At 27.2% G+C, this 19783-nt stretch overlaps 1 protein-coding gene and 2 pseudogenes across 1 annotated transcript; 2 read left to right on the top strand and 1 right to left on the bottom strand.

Moving 5' to 3' along the window:
* Nucleotides 1–5186: 5186 nt before the first annotated feature.
* LOC112599509 lies at nucleotides 5187–6252 on the bottom strand (annotated as a pseudogene).
* Nucleotides 6253–6543: 291 nt separating this feature from the next.
* LOC112599508 lies at nucleotides 6544–10396 on the top strand (annotated as a pseudogene).
* A 2960-nt stretch (nucleotides 10397–13356) lies between these two features.
* Nucleotides 13357–19411, top strand: LOC112599506. Its single transcript, XM_025346424.1, has 5 exons — nucleotides 13357–13516; nucleotides 16484–17451; nucleotides 18979–19056; nucleotides 19130–19219; nucleotides 19319–19411. Exons 1-5 carry the CDS (start codon nucleotides 13357–13359, stop codon nucleotides 19409–19411), a joined length of 1389 nt encoding a protein of 462 aa, XP_025202209.1.
* The last annotated feature ends 372 nt before the right edge of the window (nucleotides 19412–19783 follow it).

The raw sequence follows: 19783 nt of genomic DNA, 5'->3' as shown, positions 1-19783 counted from the left end.
TGAATAAAACAAAAAGTAATAATTAAACCATTCTAAGTTTTATTACAATGACAAATACAACTAATAAAGAAAAAAAGATATACATGTTTAAAATTAATAGATTTATTATTATTTAAAACTGGCCAATACTTAAAATAATATGATTATTTATAGAAAAAATTTAATATTACATAAATGCTATTTATTTATAATATATTTTTATCAGGAAAAAAAATGTTCTTCCATATTTTAGATTACAACTTAAACTCTAAGTCTTAAAACAAACGTTAACTATTTTAATTGCATAAATATTTAAGAAATTTCTAAGGTATTATGTAGATCAGATTTATAACATAGATTTAATAAAATTGTTTAAATTTAATATAAATTATATTTAACTTCAAAAAAATATATTTTTTTTTACCTATGCTTAAGACTATTAAGCAAATATAATACTTTGACTAAAATAAAGACGTAATAGTATTATATGTTTGTATCTACATATGTAATTTTACTGGTTGGTTATTTTAAGTCTTAACAATAAACATTCACTTCATCATCGTAATTATTATCATATAAATAAATCGTCGGATCCTAAACGGCTCCCGTCTATTGTTTGTTTATTTTCAAACGGCTCCCGTCGAAAAAAAATGTACAAACACGAATAATTGTATAATTGTAAACTCTACAATAATTATTAGACATATGAGTACCTGTTTAATTGAAAAAAAAAACAAGAGCTCGTTGAAAAAATCATTTATGAGTTTTCATCAAATAAAATAGCACGCATAGACTATATAAAAAGATTGTGCCTAACAAATTTACCCGATATATGATTTTTTTTTAGTATTTTTATTTATACAAATATTTTTTCCATTATTTATATTTTTTTAAATTTAAAATTTCATATTATACTATAAACTTTTTTTATATAATTTTAATAATTTACTTAGTGTACACCAAGACATTTTTAACCACACCTCTTTTGAGACAGTTCTAAGTCTAAGTTGTATAAAGTGAGAAGAAATGTATGTTGTTAAAAACTAGATTCATTTAAGAGTTCACCTGATCGTTAGACTTTTTGGACAAGAGCCGTTTGGAAAATGACTTTTTTGTAAAACGGTAGCCGAATGGGCTACGACCAAATAAATTTCTGCAAATAATAGCCTAAAATATAAAATAGATAGACATTGAATTGTTTTTAAGATTCTTTCTGCTTTTTTTTATCCATTTTAAATTTCATTGACTCAAGATTACTTATACTACAGCATATAGTTCAGTTTTAAGAAAAACTTCTTTGACTTTAAGTACACACATCCCAGCGGTATTCAGTTTATAAAATAATAACGTTAAGCGATTATAAGAAAATCAAACACAATTTTTGGACAGAAACACTTTTATTATTAATTAAAATAATCATGAAATATCTCACCGAGGTCCATAATATGACTGTCATACAGACACGCATACACACACACACGCACTCCTGTACAAATATACTAAACTATCAGTGGACATTTTTTTTAGCACCCTATAAATCTATGCTGTTTTTGGTTAATTAGCTAATATTTTATTATAATCCCATATAATAGTAACTTAATTTATATTAATTTTATAGTGACCTCCATGGGGTAAACCATACACCAGTAGTCCTCAAGTATTAACCAGTTACCCGAAGAACATTAATATTCTGTGATTTGGCCTTAGCCCTTAGATATGCCCTAAAATTTTTAGAAATATAAATCGTTCATACATATTATAGTATGGAGGGTGCTTTTTAATTTTTATAAAACACCCAAGATTTCCGTGAACAAAAAAAAATTGTTGGTATCCACTGTCATATGCAATGATAAAAAATAATTTAGACATCATTTCAGACAAATTGAATTCGGTATAGGTTTTAAATTTGTTTTCAAAATCAATTTATCGCATTAAAATATCATTGGTTGTACTTTTTTTGTAGTTCTTTAGTAAACAAATAACATATAATTTAATCACATGCAAAACTATGTGTCAGATAGCTGTGCGTGTCAACTTGAGCGCACATATATGTTATATACATTTCATAATTTGCACGATGCCGAGTACGTCTTCCGCAAATACTATTTTCACAGACGACACTCGCATTTGTCTCGATAGACAGTAAACGTCATTCGTTTGAAAATTACCATTTCTAACCCATTATAACGTCGACCTTATCCGACTTCTGCGTGACAATATATATATTAAAAGATATCTCTTATACCTATGGATATCGATCAAAACATTTTTTTTTATATAATAGATATTATATAATATAAGCAGTAAGCACTAAATCATTGTCAGTACACTGATGTGATTTCGATATCGTATACAAATACAAAGTAAGCGTCATTTGGATATTTCATAATATCATCCATCTCCTGTTCCGATATGTTTTAGCAATCGTATTTTGTTTTATCGACGTTTTAACAACTAAAGTCGAACAAAAAATATATACTTTAATTATAAATAATTAACAACACAATTTTTATCATTCATTTAACCGCTTCAGTTTTCGACTGAAAACAAAAACCTTATTTTATTTGCGATATTTGATTGTATAGATTCTCGGTAAACAAAAATTAAAAATTTATAATAATAAATAAAAAAAAAACTTTTATTTTTAAAATTGATTGGTTTTAATTTTTTTTTTTTTTTAAATAAACAACCTAATACATACCTTCTGAATTTCAGCTAATCACAGGAATATGTCATACTTCAAGACATTCTATGAATATTATTACATTTACTACCTATCATCACCCAATGGAGTTCTACATAATAAATTAAGTGAACTCAATAATACACAATACACCATATGCATAACACACGTATTATAAATTATAATTGAGTGTTTACGGAGGTTGAATAAAGCCATGTAGCAAGTATCTGCAATATTAATATGAGTAAGACATCGCATTTAGCTAAAATATCGTTTACATGATACATTAATATCATTAATTATGATATTTGTTTGATATTTATAGTTCAAATTCATTACAAAATATGTTTTAATGAGACAAATCAATAATCGATTATTAGTATTTCATAATAAACCAACATTATTATTTTTACTATATTAAAAAATAAATTAATACTTTTAAATACTTATATTTAGGTATGTACAATAATTTTTTTTTTTTTATTTTGCTGTACCTACCTAAATAAAACAAAACCAATAGGAGTACCAATCGAATCTAATACGTGATAATCGGTTATATAGTTTTTGTTGTTTTCAAAATTTACAAGTAACAACAAATACACAATAATTTCTATATACCTAAATAATATAATATTTAAGTACAAATATAAATATATAATGCAGGATCCAGCAAAAAATCTCTCATATTTCAAAATGTCATAGTTAAAAAAAAAGCTATAGATTATTTTTTATTTTATTTATTTATTTTTTTTTTTTAATAATAAATACTATGCCATCTTACAATCTAAACAAAATAATTATTTGGTTTTAAACATCATGTCTTTTAAATGGTGTTTTTCATTGTTATCACATTAACGAAGCCTTTCTCAAAAGTTATTCATAGCTGTTCGAGTCATTTCTGATGGAACAACAGCCATTTCCTAGGTTATTGCCTTTTTAAGTATTTGCAGAAATATGGGGCGATGATTGAACATTTGTGCTTTTAAAAATCCTCAAAGAAAATAACCACAAGTTGATAAATAGGGTAACTTTGAGAGCCAGGTGATGTTTTCTTACAAACAGCGAAGATGTCCAGAAAATAACTTTCTCAAAACTTCTAGTGAATGTCGCAGTCTGAGTTGTGGTTCCGCCTTGTCAAAACGTCTCTGTAAGCACTCAAAGAGGTAATCAACCAGAAAGTGCCTGTCATTCTACCAAAAATGACACGAACAGCTACAGACAACTTCCGATAAAGGTTTCGTCAATGTTTCAACAATAGAGAACGCCATTTACAAGACATAATATTCAAAACCAAATAATTATTTTATTTGATTAAGATGGCATAGTATTTTTTATTAAAAAATAAAAAGATTTTGCTATATCTTTGTTCATTTATTTGTAACTAATTTTGGAAATACAAGTGATTTTTCCAGAGCTGTATACACTACGAAACTCGGTTAACTAAAAAATTTGCTTGCCGAACCCTCCTCTCTCTCACCGACGCAAGGAGTTGCTACCATTGCATATTAAAATTTAAATAAAAAAATTTATGAAAGAAAATTATTGAATTGATGAAGATTACTATGGAGTATAAACTTTGTAATCATGACAAATTCAATTTTTTTATATATTAAATAGTATAATACTGTACTATAGTATAGTATTATTACTATATTATGGAAATTTTATGTATGATTTTATTTATAGGGATATAGTAATAAGTAAATAAAAATGATAATTTATTAAGTCAAATTAAAAATTAAAAATAAATATTAGCAATTTTTTTTTTTTTTTTACTTGAGGTAATTGATAAATAGAACATAATTTATTATGGACAAAACTATATGAAGCAAAACCATTCTATATCTGATCATTTTCATCGTAATAGATATATTATGTACTCGTAATGTATTTATATTTTATAAAATATACTAAATACATTTAAAATACATAATATTAATATTATAAAATAAACGCCGTCATCAATTTAAAAAAATAAATAATATTTGCGTATAGTTATACTAATTACTAATTAAATATTATCTAATGTTTAACAAAAAAATAAACTATTTTTACTTATTAAATATCAGATGACCAGAAAACTTGAATAATAGTTCAAAGATTAATTTCGAATCACTGCTTGAGCCAGAATGCATCATCAGTAGTCAATTATACTCACAATAATTACACACTATCATTATAATAATTATAGGTTATTGATATTAGTACCAATATTAAGATCATTGACACGTTATATTAAGAATGTACGAGTACAATATGTCACTGCTATACCTGCATTGTATACATTTGTATAATATAATTATTTATATTTTTATTACTCGTTTATAAACGGATTACATTCGAGTTGTTAATAAACACTATAGTTATCATACATTATGATAATAAACTATAAAAGACTTTTTTTAAATATTTTCCAATAATAGTGTTCAAGTAAATTACATATTTTCGTAATTCATCTTAAAATTAAACGTAATAAAGTAACAAAAAAAAATAATAATAATAATAATAAATAAATAAAACAGTGTAAATTACGGAAAAGACTGATTTATTTAGTAATGTCAATACATAATATTGATTAGATAAAAGTATTGTTTAGACTATGGCATTTTTGGGTTTGTAATAGATGAATTACATGTTGAATTAACAATTCTGAAACAAAATAAAAAATGAATAGTGTAAAATGTGTGATTAGACATAACATAAAGTGTAGGTATAATGTATTAGATTAAAATTTTATATTTTTCTAGTTTATAATATCATACAAATTATTTGAATAAAAAATCAGTTCTCAAATATAATAATGTGAAAATTAGATGTAGAAACAATAATATACTTTTACTGTATAAATTATAAAAAATCTTATATTCTCATATTTTATCATTTTCACTGATTTAAATTACTATATTAACAATATTCTGTGATTTTAAATTAATTTTAATGAATTTTAGGATGCAGACACTCAACAAATGTTCAAGTCTTACCAAACAATTTTGTAATTAATATATAGTAATTTATAAACCATTCAAAAGTTGAATGAACATTATAAAGAGATCAGGTATACTCACCATCAATTGGCTGGTGGCTGGGGCGGCCTTGGAGACGATCTTGATGGCCTTAGCAGATTGGACTTGTCCAACGACAACGATGTTCATGGATACTTTTTCAGCGCCCATTTTTGGTTTTGGTTGGTTTTCGTGGATTGAAATAGAGTAAAAACTAAAAACAAAAAAAAAAAAAAAAAATAGATAAATAATAATAATAATAATAATATAAAACGGTTAAGTTTTCAACGTTGTGTGATGATATTACGATTAAACGAATAAATTATATTATATTATAAATTATTATTATTGTTTTGTAAGTAGGTACTCACCAAAGAATAGATTTGCACAAAAAAAGTGTTATGCCGGAATCGAGAAGCCGGACATCTATTTATACCTCTGATTAGCGTCGGGCGGCATGGCGTGATCGAACAACAGTGTACGTCCGTTGGTCATCGACAAAGTGGTGCCACGTCTTCAAATGACGTTATATTATTGTTACTATGTTTATGCCGTTGTTGATATTAATATTTTAATACTTGAATACATTTGAATAATGATACGCTCACGCCATATAATATTATTTTAACTCTATATATAATCATAATATTAAATGAACTTTCAATAACTGAATATTACGATTCGTTTAGGAAGTTGATAAATAATAATTTATTACAAGTATATTTAGGTCATATCCCATAGCAAATAATGATTTTTCGGCACAATTGACGATAATATTATAAATGGTGGTTGAATATTTCATTACAGTATTTATTGGAAATTTTAAACGAAATAGTAAATGCACGTTGTGTTATATAGATTTAATAAAGAATAACGAAAATGACCATCGCAAAAGTCAGTGTTTATGTTAGGTACCTGGTACATAATAAATTGTGCTTAAAAGCATTACATTAATATGTAATAATATGTATATGATATATTTTTACCGGGTAAAAATTAAATAATAATCTTAAAACGTAGCTTTAGCAACCCCGTTTTGACGTGACAATACATGTTTAAGACAAAAGCGAAGATAGGTGAAGGGGTTAAATTTAATTTAATAAAAAAAAAAAAAAAACTTATCGACTATATTTTTGTTCACATCAAATTTATCGTAATTTTAAAAATAGATACCTAATATAATAACATATATTATGTATAAAAATAATGTATTAAGCATAATATTATGATTTACATTATTTTAAATCAATACGTCACATACAAGACTAAAATATGTAAATGAATAACTTAAAATGTTTTTTTATTATTATTAAATCCACGTATCTACATTAAACCTAACAAAATGAATAGATTAAAAAAAAAAAATTATAAATCAATACTTTATTTAAAAAATTGTCTTAACATGAGTGTTCACCAATTTAAAATTATTTTTTAATTTAGACATAGCAGAGAATAAACTATTTTTTTTTTAGATAATTATTTGTATATTTTAAAAGTACAAAGTAAATTATTAATATTATTATTTAAAAATTATATTTTACATTCAAATTATTGTTTTAAGTACACTATATTAATCGGGGACTCAATATGCAGTGATATAAAAATGAGCTAAGAATAAATAGGTTTTAAAATTGAGTAAATAATCATGTTAATCACATATACTACCAAAAGTAGACTAGTTAAAGTTATCAACGTTAAGGACGTTTATTTATAAGCAAATAATCAACAAACAAGATGCTGAATTCAAAAATATGAATTTAATATGGAAAAAAAATATAAACTAAATGGTTTTTAAAAAATGTTGAACCTATGATTCTATGTATAGATCATACATAATAATTATGCAACTTGCAATTTTTTCAAACTATATTTTTATTTTATTCATTTTTTTTTTTTTTTTTGAATCATTATTTCTATAATTCTAGTATTTTACCTCTCCAATAATATAATACTTAATATATTCATTAGTTATTAAAATGTTATGATGTGCATTGAGTAAAATTTTATTTAAATATTTCAAATTTTAAATCTCAAGTAAATATATTATAAAACTTTTATACATAGAATATTACATTAAATTAATTTATTGTATTTTATCATTTTACCGAGTACCTATACTCTGAAGCCAATATTATTTAAATGTAAATTAAAATATTAATTTTATTTAATAAAAAAAATCTAATTTTCACTATGTATTTAAATTTTATGAATATTTTAATATTATCATTCACTAGTATATTACCTATTTAGCGTAATTTCCCTATACCTAACACAAAAAAGTGCGAATCCAAATAATTATTCTCGGCCCACAAGCACAATCACCCTATGTTTCTATTTTCTATCTATAATAGGGTAAAATAAACAAGACTGATGTTTAAACCCTTTCCTCTCATTGCATATATTTTTATAAAATTTTATGAAATAGTTTGTTTCATAAAAAGCTTAAAAAGGCTTGGCATGGCGCGTTGGCTGCTTCCAGTTGCGGAATGCAACTGAGAGTAAGTAACGGTTAGTAGCTGCTAACTCCCGGATGGGTGACCACTCGGGATCATAGTGGTTAAAAACCTTGCCACACATACACGTGTTTACTATCAACCGTAACAATCGTAAAAATACAACCTACCGTACCAACCTTACCTCCTACCACAGTTCATAACCCCTACAAACAGCTAATGGCTCTAGTTGCCGGGCTTAAGTTCAATAAAAAAAAAATAAAAAAAAGCTTAGAAGTATAATATTATTATTCATATGTACACACAAATTTAGTTATTTTATAATAATATAAATATAAAATAGTCCATATTATGTTTGTTTAAATTCACAATCTTGAATATTTCACTATTTAAATATCCAATTCGTGAAAATATTGATTTTACTAAGTGGATACTACATACATATGTATACTGATTTAATATTATTCAACTTACTACAACCTACTAATAAACTTTACTTTAAACTATATAAGTAATAGCTATAATATATTTTATACACAATGAGTGTAATTTTCGATCTCAAACTACCATCAATTAGGTCCATACGTCAATACTATATTCCATAGCTGATTATAAAATAATATAAATTAAGTACTAACAAAAAAACTGACTTTTATTATTTTATCCTTTTAGTACACAATTTTTCAATAATGTATATTAAATGTGTATAAATGTTATTGCAATCCATATTTAGATATGATACTATAGAATTTTAATTAAAATTAATTTTCATGTACTAATGGCTTCTTTTTAGGACATTTTTTAATTCCTCCTACCAACAGGTACCCACTGGTTCCCTGTAATAAATATGAATATTTTTTTATTGTCAAGCTATAATATAACTACTTATTATAAGAATATAATAATATACAATAAATCATCGTATTTTAAATGTGTTATTTTTCGCAATACGTGTGATTTAAACATTTTTAATTTATCAGTTTTGTTCAAATTATGCGAGTACAATTCATATAATCACGCGCTTTATTTTACCACAATAATAATATTAATAGATATCACGCCACAATGCCCCACCTTCATCGTCCAACTCGAATGTTTGTATAAAAAGACGTCCAGCTCCTCGATTCCGGCATAACACATTTTTTGTGCAAATCTATTCTTTGGTGAGTACCTACTTACAAAACAATAATAATTTATAATATAATTTAATTTATTCGTTTAATCGTAATATCATCACACAACGTTGAAAACTTAACCGTTTTATATTATTATTTATTTATTTTTTTTTTTTGTTGTTTTTAGTTTTTACTCTATTTTAATCCACGAAAACCAACCAAAACCAAAAATGGGCGCTGAAAAAGTATCCATGAACATCGTTGTCGTTGGACAAGTCCAATCTGCTAAGGCCATCAAGACCGTCTCCAAGGCCGCCCCAGCCACCAGCCAATTGATGGTGAGTATTTGTAACTAAGCATACTCATTATAAAACGTATAATACAGTATTAAATACATACTTGGTAGTTAGATAAATATTAATTATAAAGTTACTTTTATTTGATTCATTCTAATTTATTTTCAATGTATACGATTGTTAGGTTTTTTCTGTATGGCATTATTTTACAATCAAGTTTATATCATAAATTGTTCAAATTCAAACAAATTGTAAATTCAATAACTAATATTTATTTTATTCTCCAGTAGATATATCTGTATAGTTAAATACAATATTTAAATTTATTATTATTAATTGTTATACCCTCTAATAACATCTGATTATTTATTTTTTATCCCAACTAAATATAAACAAAGCAATAATTAATTAAATTATTATGAAACGAGACAAAAAATTATAAAATTTTATTTTTTTTACTCTCAGTTCAACGTAAAAAAAAAATATTTGATGAATCGACAATAAAAAATTACTAAAATAATCAATTATTTTCAATTAAGATATTGTAAGAAACTGTAAAAAAATTTGAAACACTCTCAAAAATTCGTTTAAGAATAATATTTTATAATAATAATAAAATATATGTAGTTAAAGTCTTGAAATAAAATCTCTAATTAATTTTAACTTCGAAGTTTGTATTGTAAGTTGAACATTTATACTTATTACAATACCTTTACTTATTTATTTTTTATTTTTCAGAACTGTTAATTCGCCATGTAATTCATACGTCACAAACTCAAAAATGCTATAGTCCAAATATTACAATAATATGTAATTATACCAAAATGTATGTAAATGAATAATATGTACATCACAAAATAAATCAGTTTTCTCCACTATTTGACTATTATTTTATTTTTTGTGCCTATCAAGACATTTGAAAATAATTTTCTTTTCATAAAATAAAATAATACACTATAGTTTATATGTATTGTTACATATTTTAAATTATATATGAAGTACATAATATGACTATATATATAAATATACCTATATATTAACTTTAAAAATATAAAATAATTTTTAATCAAAATAGCATACTATTATCAAATTGTATATCTGAATCATAATATTGATTATGGATGTAAACTTTTATTTTGAGTTTATAAAAGGTAAATAAAATTATAAATAATATTTATATAATTATAAATTACATCATACATCGTATCAAAATCTATAACTACGTAAAACATTTTTATTTACAAAAAAAAAAATAATAATATTTTACAATTACAACACAGCAATAATAATCTAATAAATAGGTGATACGTTTATTATAAAACAATATTGGAAATTTTTAAAATGCATATATTTGATTATTTTAATCAAATTTTAATTTACAATACCAATAGGTAAAATGTATTTTGTTAAGTAAGAAAAAAAATTATATAATATTATTCATTATTGTTACAAATCAATTAAAAATATACCTACATATTCATAAAAGTTTAAAGCAATTATAACACCTCCTCAAAAGAGTTTATAACTGTGCTTTAGGAGAAAGAATCTAATTAGAATAAATAAATTAATTAGTTATATTACAATATTTTAGCTTTTAATCATATTATTAATTTATAATAACAGTTAACGTAAAAATTATTTCAATAAAATCGTCGTAAGAGAAATTATTATTGAAAAAACATAAATAATATATTTTTGAACATTTTTAAACTAGGTATTGATATTATGAGTATTTATTGTATTTTTAATGCGAAATTGAATGAACTAATATTTAAGGCTTTGTTGCTTAAATACTATATTAATTTTAAGGACGATGGCATTAGTGTTAACATAATAGTAAGTATTGTAATTATAAAATGGAATATCAATAAATATTTTCATATTCTATAACAATAAACAATTATTTTTTCCATAAAATAATTGAAAATTGAATATCATTAATCTATTGTGTAAATCAACCGTAGTAAATAAAATCGGTTTATTGAAAATAGATTTGAGTAGCGAATTTAAAATGATTTTGAGGTTCCGAAAGTGTGTAGATATGTTCTCCCCGTTGAGGAATACTATAGAAAAAATAGATTGAATTCGTACAATGTAAATTAGTTTTAATAATATTATTAATTTAAAATATATGAAAAAGATTTATAAATTTAATACAATTCATTTTTACTTTTTGTATAATGTTTACTACAGGTAGTTATTGTTTCTTTTACAATCATTACATTATTTTAAATGTTTAATTCACATTATAGGCTGTTTTTATTATTACAATAATAATGTTATCATTCTACAATAAATAAAAAACAGTATTATATTTTATTATTCTAACAACCACAACATTCTTAAATATTAATAGTAGATTTGTTATAAATTAATATTTTTTATCGTAGTAGGTACGTTTTAAATTAACTTAATATTTGTTTTTTGGAATCATAGAAATAAAAATAATTTGAATAAAATTATATGTATAAAATACCTGAGTCACTTTATTAACTAATAAATAATCTAAGAGGTAATCAAATTATTTAAATAATATTTATTATAGCTGATTTCTTTATTTTTATTAGTACTGTTGTGAATATTCTAAGTTTATAATAGCTCGAGATAAGCTATTATTTTTTTCTAGTGAACGTTGATAAATTTAACAATATCAATTTTATCTTGATTTATAATTCAAATATTTTTCGATTGTTTTAAACTTAAATTGTCATCAATATAATTTTTCTATAAATAGAAAGTAATAAAAACCAATAAATATCTACTTAAAAACTCATTATTGATTGATATTTTAGAACGACTAATGACTATAATAATTACAAGAAACAAAGGTTTATCTAAAAATTTGAAATTTATTTCTATTAGGAAGTATCTACACTCTATAATTACATATATCAAAATATTAATTTTGTATTTTTCATATTTTTAAGTGCATGTTTCTGCATATTTTTTAATTCTTAGTGTATTGAATTGAACTCTCTGGCAATAATGTCAATAGTGACGATTAAAATTCAATAAATTAATATGTGTTAATTTAATAAAGTATAGTAGAATAGACAATTTAGGATTATCTGTGTTTTCAAAATTTTTATAGACGATAGTATACCTATTTAGTTAAATTAATTTCGGTCAAAATGCAATTGTGCAATACGTCAAACCTATGATTACGAAAAAAAAAAAAAAATTAAAAACGTAAAAATTAATTTAATTGTTTTAATCAAAACGTTTGATACGGGTAGGCTGTAGGCGCAATCGTTTCAAAGGCCAAAATTTAAGTCAATACTAACTCCTTGAATAATGTACCCTATAAATATTTAACGACATACAATTTATGTATAGTATATGGTCGTAAATTATATACACGCACACCGATCGATTACTGTAATATAAATATATAAACATTGTCCAATTCAAGTATAGAAAATTACTATGCAATATAATATTTTATACGAAAATACACATATTGATATAATTGTATAGATATAGTATCTATATATACGGCACACCGTGGACAACACATTTAGGTACGCCCCCACATCACTTTAACGTTATACCTGTGTAAAGGCCTTTGGAAATATTGTTGCCGAACGATAGCACTGACTCAAAAAAGAACATCATTATCGTCAATCCATTTTACGGGTGCACGAAATTGTGTACCTATTACACAGAATTGTGTTGGCGTTTGACTGAGTCTAATTTATTTATAACACCCTGCTGCTTTAGCAATTGTTGCAGTGATCTTTGGTGCATGTAATCGTGTTGAGACCACGTATACTCCGGTGAACACAATATTATTAGCGTCGACTCGTTTGAGTTTTTTTCGGGCGTAAAATGAAAATCGATAAGCGCGCTGACGATGTCAACGACGACGTCTGTTACGGGTACATGCGTTTGACACACACATTGGCAGTATGCTGTGGATTACCCATCACTCGCAGGCGAACCGACGGTGTCGGCGAACACTACGATGGAGACTCGGACGAAGTACGAGGTATAAAATATTATGCTCAGTCACAGCAGTAGTTATCGTAAAATTATTTTTGGTATTTTTATAATATTTAACAATGTAAAATTTCTGCACGACCGATATTGACGAATGTGATCGCGATTTACGCCTTTGCAGTTCCCGAATAGTAGACAAAATTATTAGAGATGGACAATGAGTGAAATGAGGATCGTTACACTAGAGACTTTGGCTACTTGTCTTTAGAGAATCGTGATATTAATTACTAAGATACCTGATACCTTATATTATATACGAAGTACCGAGTATTGGAAATTATTTGCGATTCTATAGATTAGAATGTTTTAATCGTTAGACTGCAAAATTTTGAAAGTTTTTTTTTTATTTTTATAATAGTTATAAATTATAAAAATATAATAAAACATTAATTAATTATTATAAATGTATAATCAAATACAATGTTATTTACCTAATTTATCATAAACAATTAAAATTGCAAAATAGATCATCATTGAAGCAAAAATTGAATTGGAGAAGTATATACCATAAACAATTTTTGAAGAACACAGTGTGTCGTGTTTAATTAAATATTGAAAACCACCTAGTTAAATAGTATAGACACTCGATAGTTAAATTAATTTCACCATATACTTAAAATATGTAAAATAATATTTATACTTATAAGAAAATCTGGTTTATAATAATTTAAATAAATAACATTGAAACCTATAATCACAAGTAAGTAATAATAAAAAGATAAATTATATTTTATTTTATTATTTCAACAAATATGTAATTATTTTAATATAATAATAATAACCAACGGTTTTTTAATTTTTTTAAATAATTAGTACGCTCACCCAAATTCAAAGGTGTAAGCTAAAATAAAAGATATTATCATAAATAAGAAATAAAAAATATTTTTGAGGTGAGGCCTGCAGTTCCTCATAGTGTAGCCCGAGTAACTCTAAATGAACTGGGACGCACTAGAGCTAAATCAAAAATATGACTTTTTTTTCGTGGAACGCACTTGAAACATTAAAAAAGGGTCATTTCGGGACGCACTCGGAAAACTCCCACTGAGAGTTGAGACCGTATTATGTTCTAATCTGGTATGTATATCTACGTGTGCAAAAAATACGGCTCGATTTGGTTAGATTATGTGTAAATTGTTACAATAGATTTGAAACCACAAGAAAGTTGGTGAATGATAAGTATAATTGTTATAGTGCTCTACAATTCACATTAATTTAATTAATGCCTTCTATACCTCATATAACTCGTTAAGTACAGTGATTGATCAATTCACCGAGTACGGAAGTTGTGTGGGACATACAGATATCAAAACTGTTCATTAAAATAATATAATAAAGATAAAAACTATATCTAAACTAAATATAAATACTACACATATTCATATTAATAAAAACTTTTAATCTTAGTAAAAAAAAAAAAAAAAAAAAAATGAGTATTTAGAAGTATCTACCGTTGAATAGGTATATTTTACAAGACACTCGATACATAGTGTAAAAGTGTACCACAATAAAAAGTTATTGATGTTTCTCGCGGCTGTATCGGAATTCTAGATACACGATACAATATTGTTCTTAAGAAATGTATGTAAAATATTCGAATAAAAAATACTGCCCAACTCTTGTAATTTTATCGATATCCACAGTTTTCTATTTTTTAATAATTTCAATATGTATTTCGGAAGAATCAATTTAACCACTTAGGCGCCAGTTAGCTGCACTCGCCACGTACGCTAATATATAATACAAGAGTACCAATGTCTCAGTATTCTATTATCCTTACAAATTTTTACTTCCCCTGTTAAATATATCTTAGGTTAAAGAAACCGAGATAAAATATATACTAAAATATTGTTACCCCCCTAAAACGACATTTTTATTGGGAAGGGGGTGAATATTGCATGTTATATTGGTCAATCGAAAAATTTTCAATAGATCTGTATAACTAGAAAACATTATGATATTTTTAATTTGTGTCAAATATTATTTTATTAAAATTTTCTACAAAATACAACAGATATTTTTTGACATTTCTTCACGTACAAACTATATAAATATGGCTATACAATATATTATATACATGTAATGAAAGAAAAAATAACTGTTCAAACGTCACAGGATCGCCATTTTCAAAAAGTGAAAAAAAAATTAATGCTAGTTGAAAAAAAATGGTTAAAAACTTATAGCCGACCCAAACCCAACGCATATTTGTCAGTGTAAAAAAAAATAAAATATTTAATCTTCGTCTAAACGACGACAGGTGCGCTCGAATTACGACCCACGTCAGTACCATTTTAGATGAATTGCATCCCGGACTTAATTTGTGTGATTTTTTTCACATGCCGGAATGTCAGTAGTTTTAGATAATTTATATAATTTTTTTAGTATTTAATTATTTAAGTAAAACGTTTAATTAACTACATATTTTCAAGTAAATTATTAGTTACGGTTCATAATATTATTATTTGTATTGCAATGAATTTAATTTCATATTAATTTACTACATAAAGTTAACACTTGAATTTACAATTACTTTTTGCACATAAAAGCTTTCTTAGTAAAAAACCAGGATACAACTTCTCGAAATTATTAAATGTAGCATAACAGTCATAAATAATTTATGAACTTTACATTAAATTAAGAAACCCCAAATTCAATTTAAAAAAGTGCAGTACACACTTTGACAGGGATCAGAACGAAAACAATAAACTATTTAACAGCAGGGGTTGTATAATTTATTTAAAGCACACGCAACGAGTGATAGTAAATAAGGTACGCGAACTTCGTGAATTTTGTAAATTATACATCGCGTTTATCACGATGACACAATATAAACCATACAAAAACGTGAACTGCTTATCGGAATTCGTTATAGACACTTGTTGACACTTTTTGGAGCCCTATAGAATTTTATGTTTTCCTCTTGAAATATTTTCTTGATATGCTCCGCGTGTTCGTATAGCTACCAACGGTATTACCATATCGTTACGGCTGGACATATCGTTACAAAAAACTGTCCAACGTCGACGTCGATTAGAAAACAAAGTGACCATAGTAAAAACTATAAATAATTTATTGTCTCCTCGGTTTTTCGAGCCCACAGGACACAAGTACGCGTTCGACTGGCGCGTCGTGCACGTGTGGCTGGCGTACGCGACCCTGGACGCGTTTATCATATACTACAACTACCTGGAAGCTTCCGGTTACGTCGGCGCGTCGTTCCGGAAGTGTTTCGAGGAGTCGTACTGCTTCGCGGTCATCGAGCTGGCCAACCGGAACCTGGGCCCGTTCTCGACGTTGGCGTGCGCCATGTTCTACGGGCGCCGGCACAAGGCGGCCGCGCTCGCCGGCACGGAGCGCGTGCTGGCGTTCATCCGGGAAACGGACCGGGACGCGGCCGCGCTGCTGTCGCCGGCCGCCAAGTACTACTCGGCCGCGATGATCGTCGCGTACTCGGCGCTCATATGGATGTACACGGCGGCCGTACCGGTGACCGTCATATTTTTGTACAGCGCCAACGCGCTGAGCCAGATAGCCGTCTACAGCCTGGCCACGTTCCAGTACTACGTGCTGGGCCACGGTTACGCGCGCATCGGCCAGCTGCTCGAGTCGGACGCGGCGGGCCGGGACGCGCGCCGGTCGCTGGCCGCGCGCGTGGCCCGCCTGGCCCGGGTGTCCGACGAGTTTGGCCGGCAGGCGGGCCACCTGAATCGGGCGTACTCGGCGGCCCTGTTGCTCAAGTGGCCGTACACCGTCGTCCGCATCACCATGGTCGTTTTCCGCATCATCGAGCTGTGGGCCGCCGCGCAGAGCAGCCTCCCGTTCGCCCGCGTGGCCGCCGTACTCGTCGTCGAGCACGTGGGCGAGATATTCCTGTTCCTGGTCCAACTGTCGTATTTCTGTTACGCGGGCGCCCGTCTGTCCAGTCAGGCACGTGCGTTTTTGTTCGTAGACCTTATACTCGGTGTTCGCGCAAGTTGGTATGATAATCGGACACCCCCCCCCCCCTGGTCGAGAAGTCAAGCGCCGCCGTTCAGCTGGAACGTGCAGTGTCCGGCAATATTGCGACGTTGCGCGCTCTGCTATTTTAGCTGGCCGTATACGTTGCAGGTCTTCACATTATATTAGTATGTCGTTATTGCTGCTGTTGTCAACTCCTGCCAGTTGGGAAAAAAAAGTACGTGTTTTTGCTTGAATGCACTATTTTATTGGTATTTTACCATTTTTTTGTCTATTGATGCGATTATTATCGACTCACCGACTTTTTCCACCAGTTCCGGTAAGTCAGGAGAAATCAAATCTGCAGCTCGGGATACTTGCCAGCTCTGGTCAAAGGATACAGATTTCCTATTCCTTTTTGAGGTATACCTCTAATTTTATTATTATTATCAAGGACATTATTATTATTATTATTATTTACATAATTGAGTTGTTTCTTTTCGTTAAAATAAAAGATGGCATACATTTTATAGTTTATAATATATTGTTCGTTTTCGTTTTCTTTTATTATTTTATTATTTATGTTCCCACCCCTCCCATCAGAGCACGAGTCATCGTCGTCCACGAGCCAATCGAGGTAAGTCCGGCGTTGGCGAAACACTCAGTATAAGGTCTATGGTTTTATTAAACGCCCGACGATAACGATAACGTCATGATATTTTACTCAAAATTTAGTTATTATTTTTCGTTATGATTATTACTTAACGATTTTGGAAGTTTACAGCGGAGGGAAACACTGTCAGCCGGATTGACCGTTGTTTTACGCAAGTCTTGAGGAGATCGACAATTTTTTTTTTTACAACAATAACGTTTTAAATATAATATGCGTATACGTGGTAAACAGTCAATTGATCACACACATTTGGCCGTCGCATAGTGTAATAAAGTAGCGAAATAATGATCAGCATATTTTGTAGGTAATAAGTAATATTTTAGACAATTATAAATAATAAGACTTATGTTGTAACAATTATTGAAAATGTCATACATTTATATATATTTCACACCACGCTTTAATTATCATTTTTAATATTATGGTACTGTGTTGCTCTTTAAACCACGGATAAGAGAAGTTGTTATATATATATATATTATGTATATGCGACCAATTTGATATATGACTAAATTTACCAAATTTTTCAAGACTTACGACTATGTTTTTCGTCTATTTTACTAACAGCCGTATACTTGAATTAAAACACTCGTTCGATTTATATTTAAAAAAATACAAAATCAAATTACTATATAAAAATTAAACCAATTTATGCAAAAAAAAGTAAAACAAAAAACTCATAGAAGATTAATAAAAAAACACATTAATTGATTTAATAGCAGTAATGTGAAGTTGTCAACTTGTAATGCTTAAGATGATTTCTGTTGTAATAATGTTCAAAAATGTATTGTACTAGTTAGTATAATATAATAATACTAATTACATAATTGAATTATCGCCTGCAGGCTAACAGGACTGCAGCGAGCTTACAAAAATTTAAACTTCAACATAGATCTCACATGGACTTGGATCTTAAAAAAACGGTAAAATGTTTAAATTATTGTTATTAAAATTAAAATAGAGAATAGTAATAATAATTTTATATTGTGACTTTAGATTAACATTTTTTGGATACAATTAAATGCTAGGAAAATAAATTCAACAATTGGAGGATTTTTTATTGTTAATATGGACCTAATGAAAGCTGTAAGCTTATGAAAATAACTCGAATTGAACGTTTATATATAAACATAAATTCCTTTTATAAATGGTTATGTTATAATAATAATACATTTTATTTTATAGATATGCGGTGTCATTGCAACATATTTCCTAGTACTAATTCAATTCAAAAGTCAAAAAGGAAAATCCAAACCTTTGTATCACATTTGGAATTAGATCTTAATGAAAACTTTTAAAACACAAAAACAATGTCAAAATCAAAATTAAAATAAAAAAAAAAAGCAATATCGGTACCTATTTGAAACTGAAATGTAAATTGAAAAATGAGTACCGGTATTTAAAATTGAAATCAAAATCAGAAAAAAAGAAACCAAAAATCAAAATAGGAAAAAATGATTTTAGTTTCAAATATTGTTCCTTGTTATTCTATGTATTACAATAATTAAATATATCTACAAATTATTATATATTATTATGGATCAAATGTGTAAGACGAATATGGTAATATATATTTTTATTAGAAAAAATCAACATTTTCTAATATATATATATATATTAGAATTTTCGAAATATGTATAAATAATATAT

Source organism: Melanaphis sacchari, unplaced genomic scaffold (genome assembly GCF_002803265.2).
Source record: "Melanaphis sacchari strain LSU unplaced genomic scaffold, SCAv2.0 Contig520_pilon_pilon, whole genome shotgun sequence".
Classification (NCBI taxonomy): Eukaryota; Metazoa; Arthropoda; class Insecta; order Hemiptera; family Aphididae; genus Melanaphis; species Melanaphis sacchari.
Note: the sequence above shows the minus strand (reverse complement) of the source record. Positions and strands in the feature narration are given on the sequence as shown.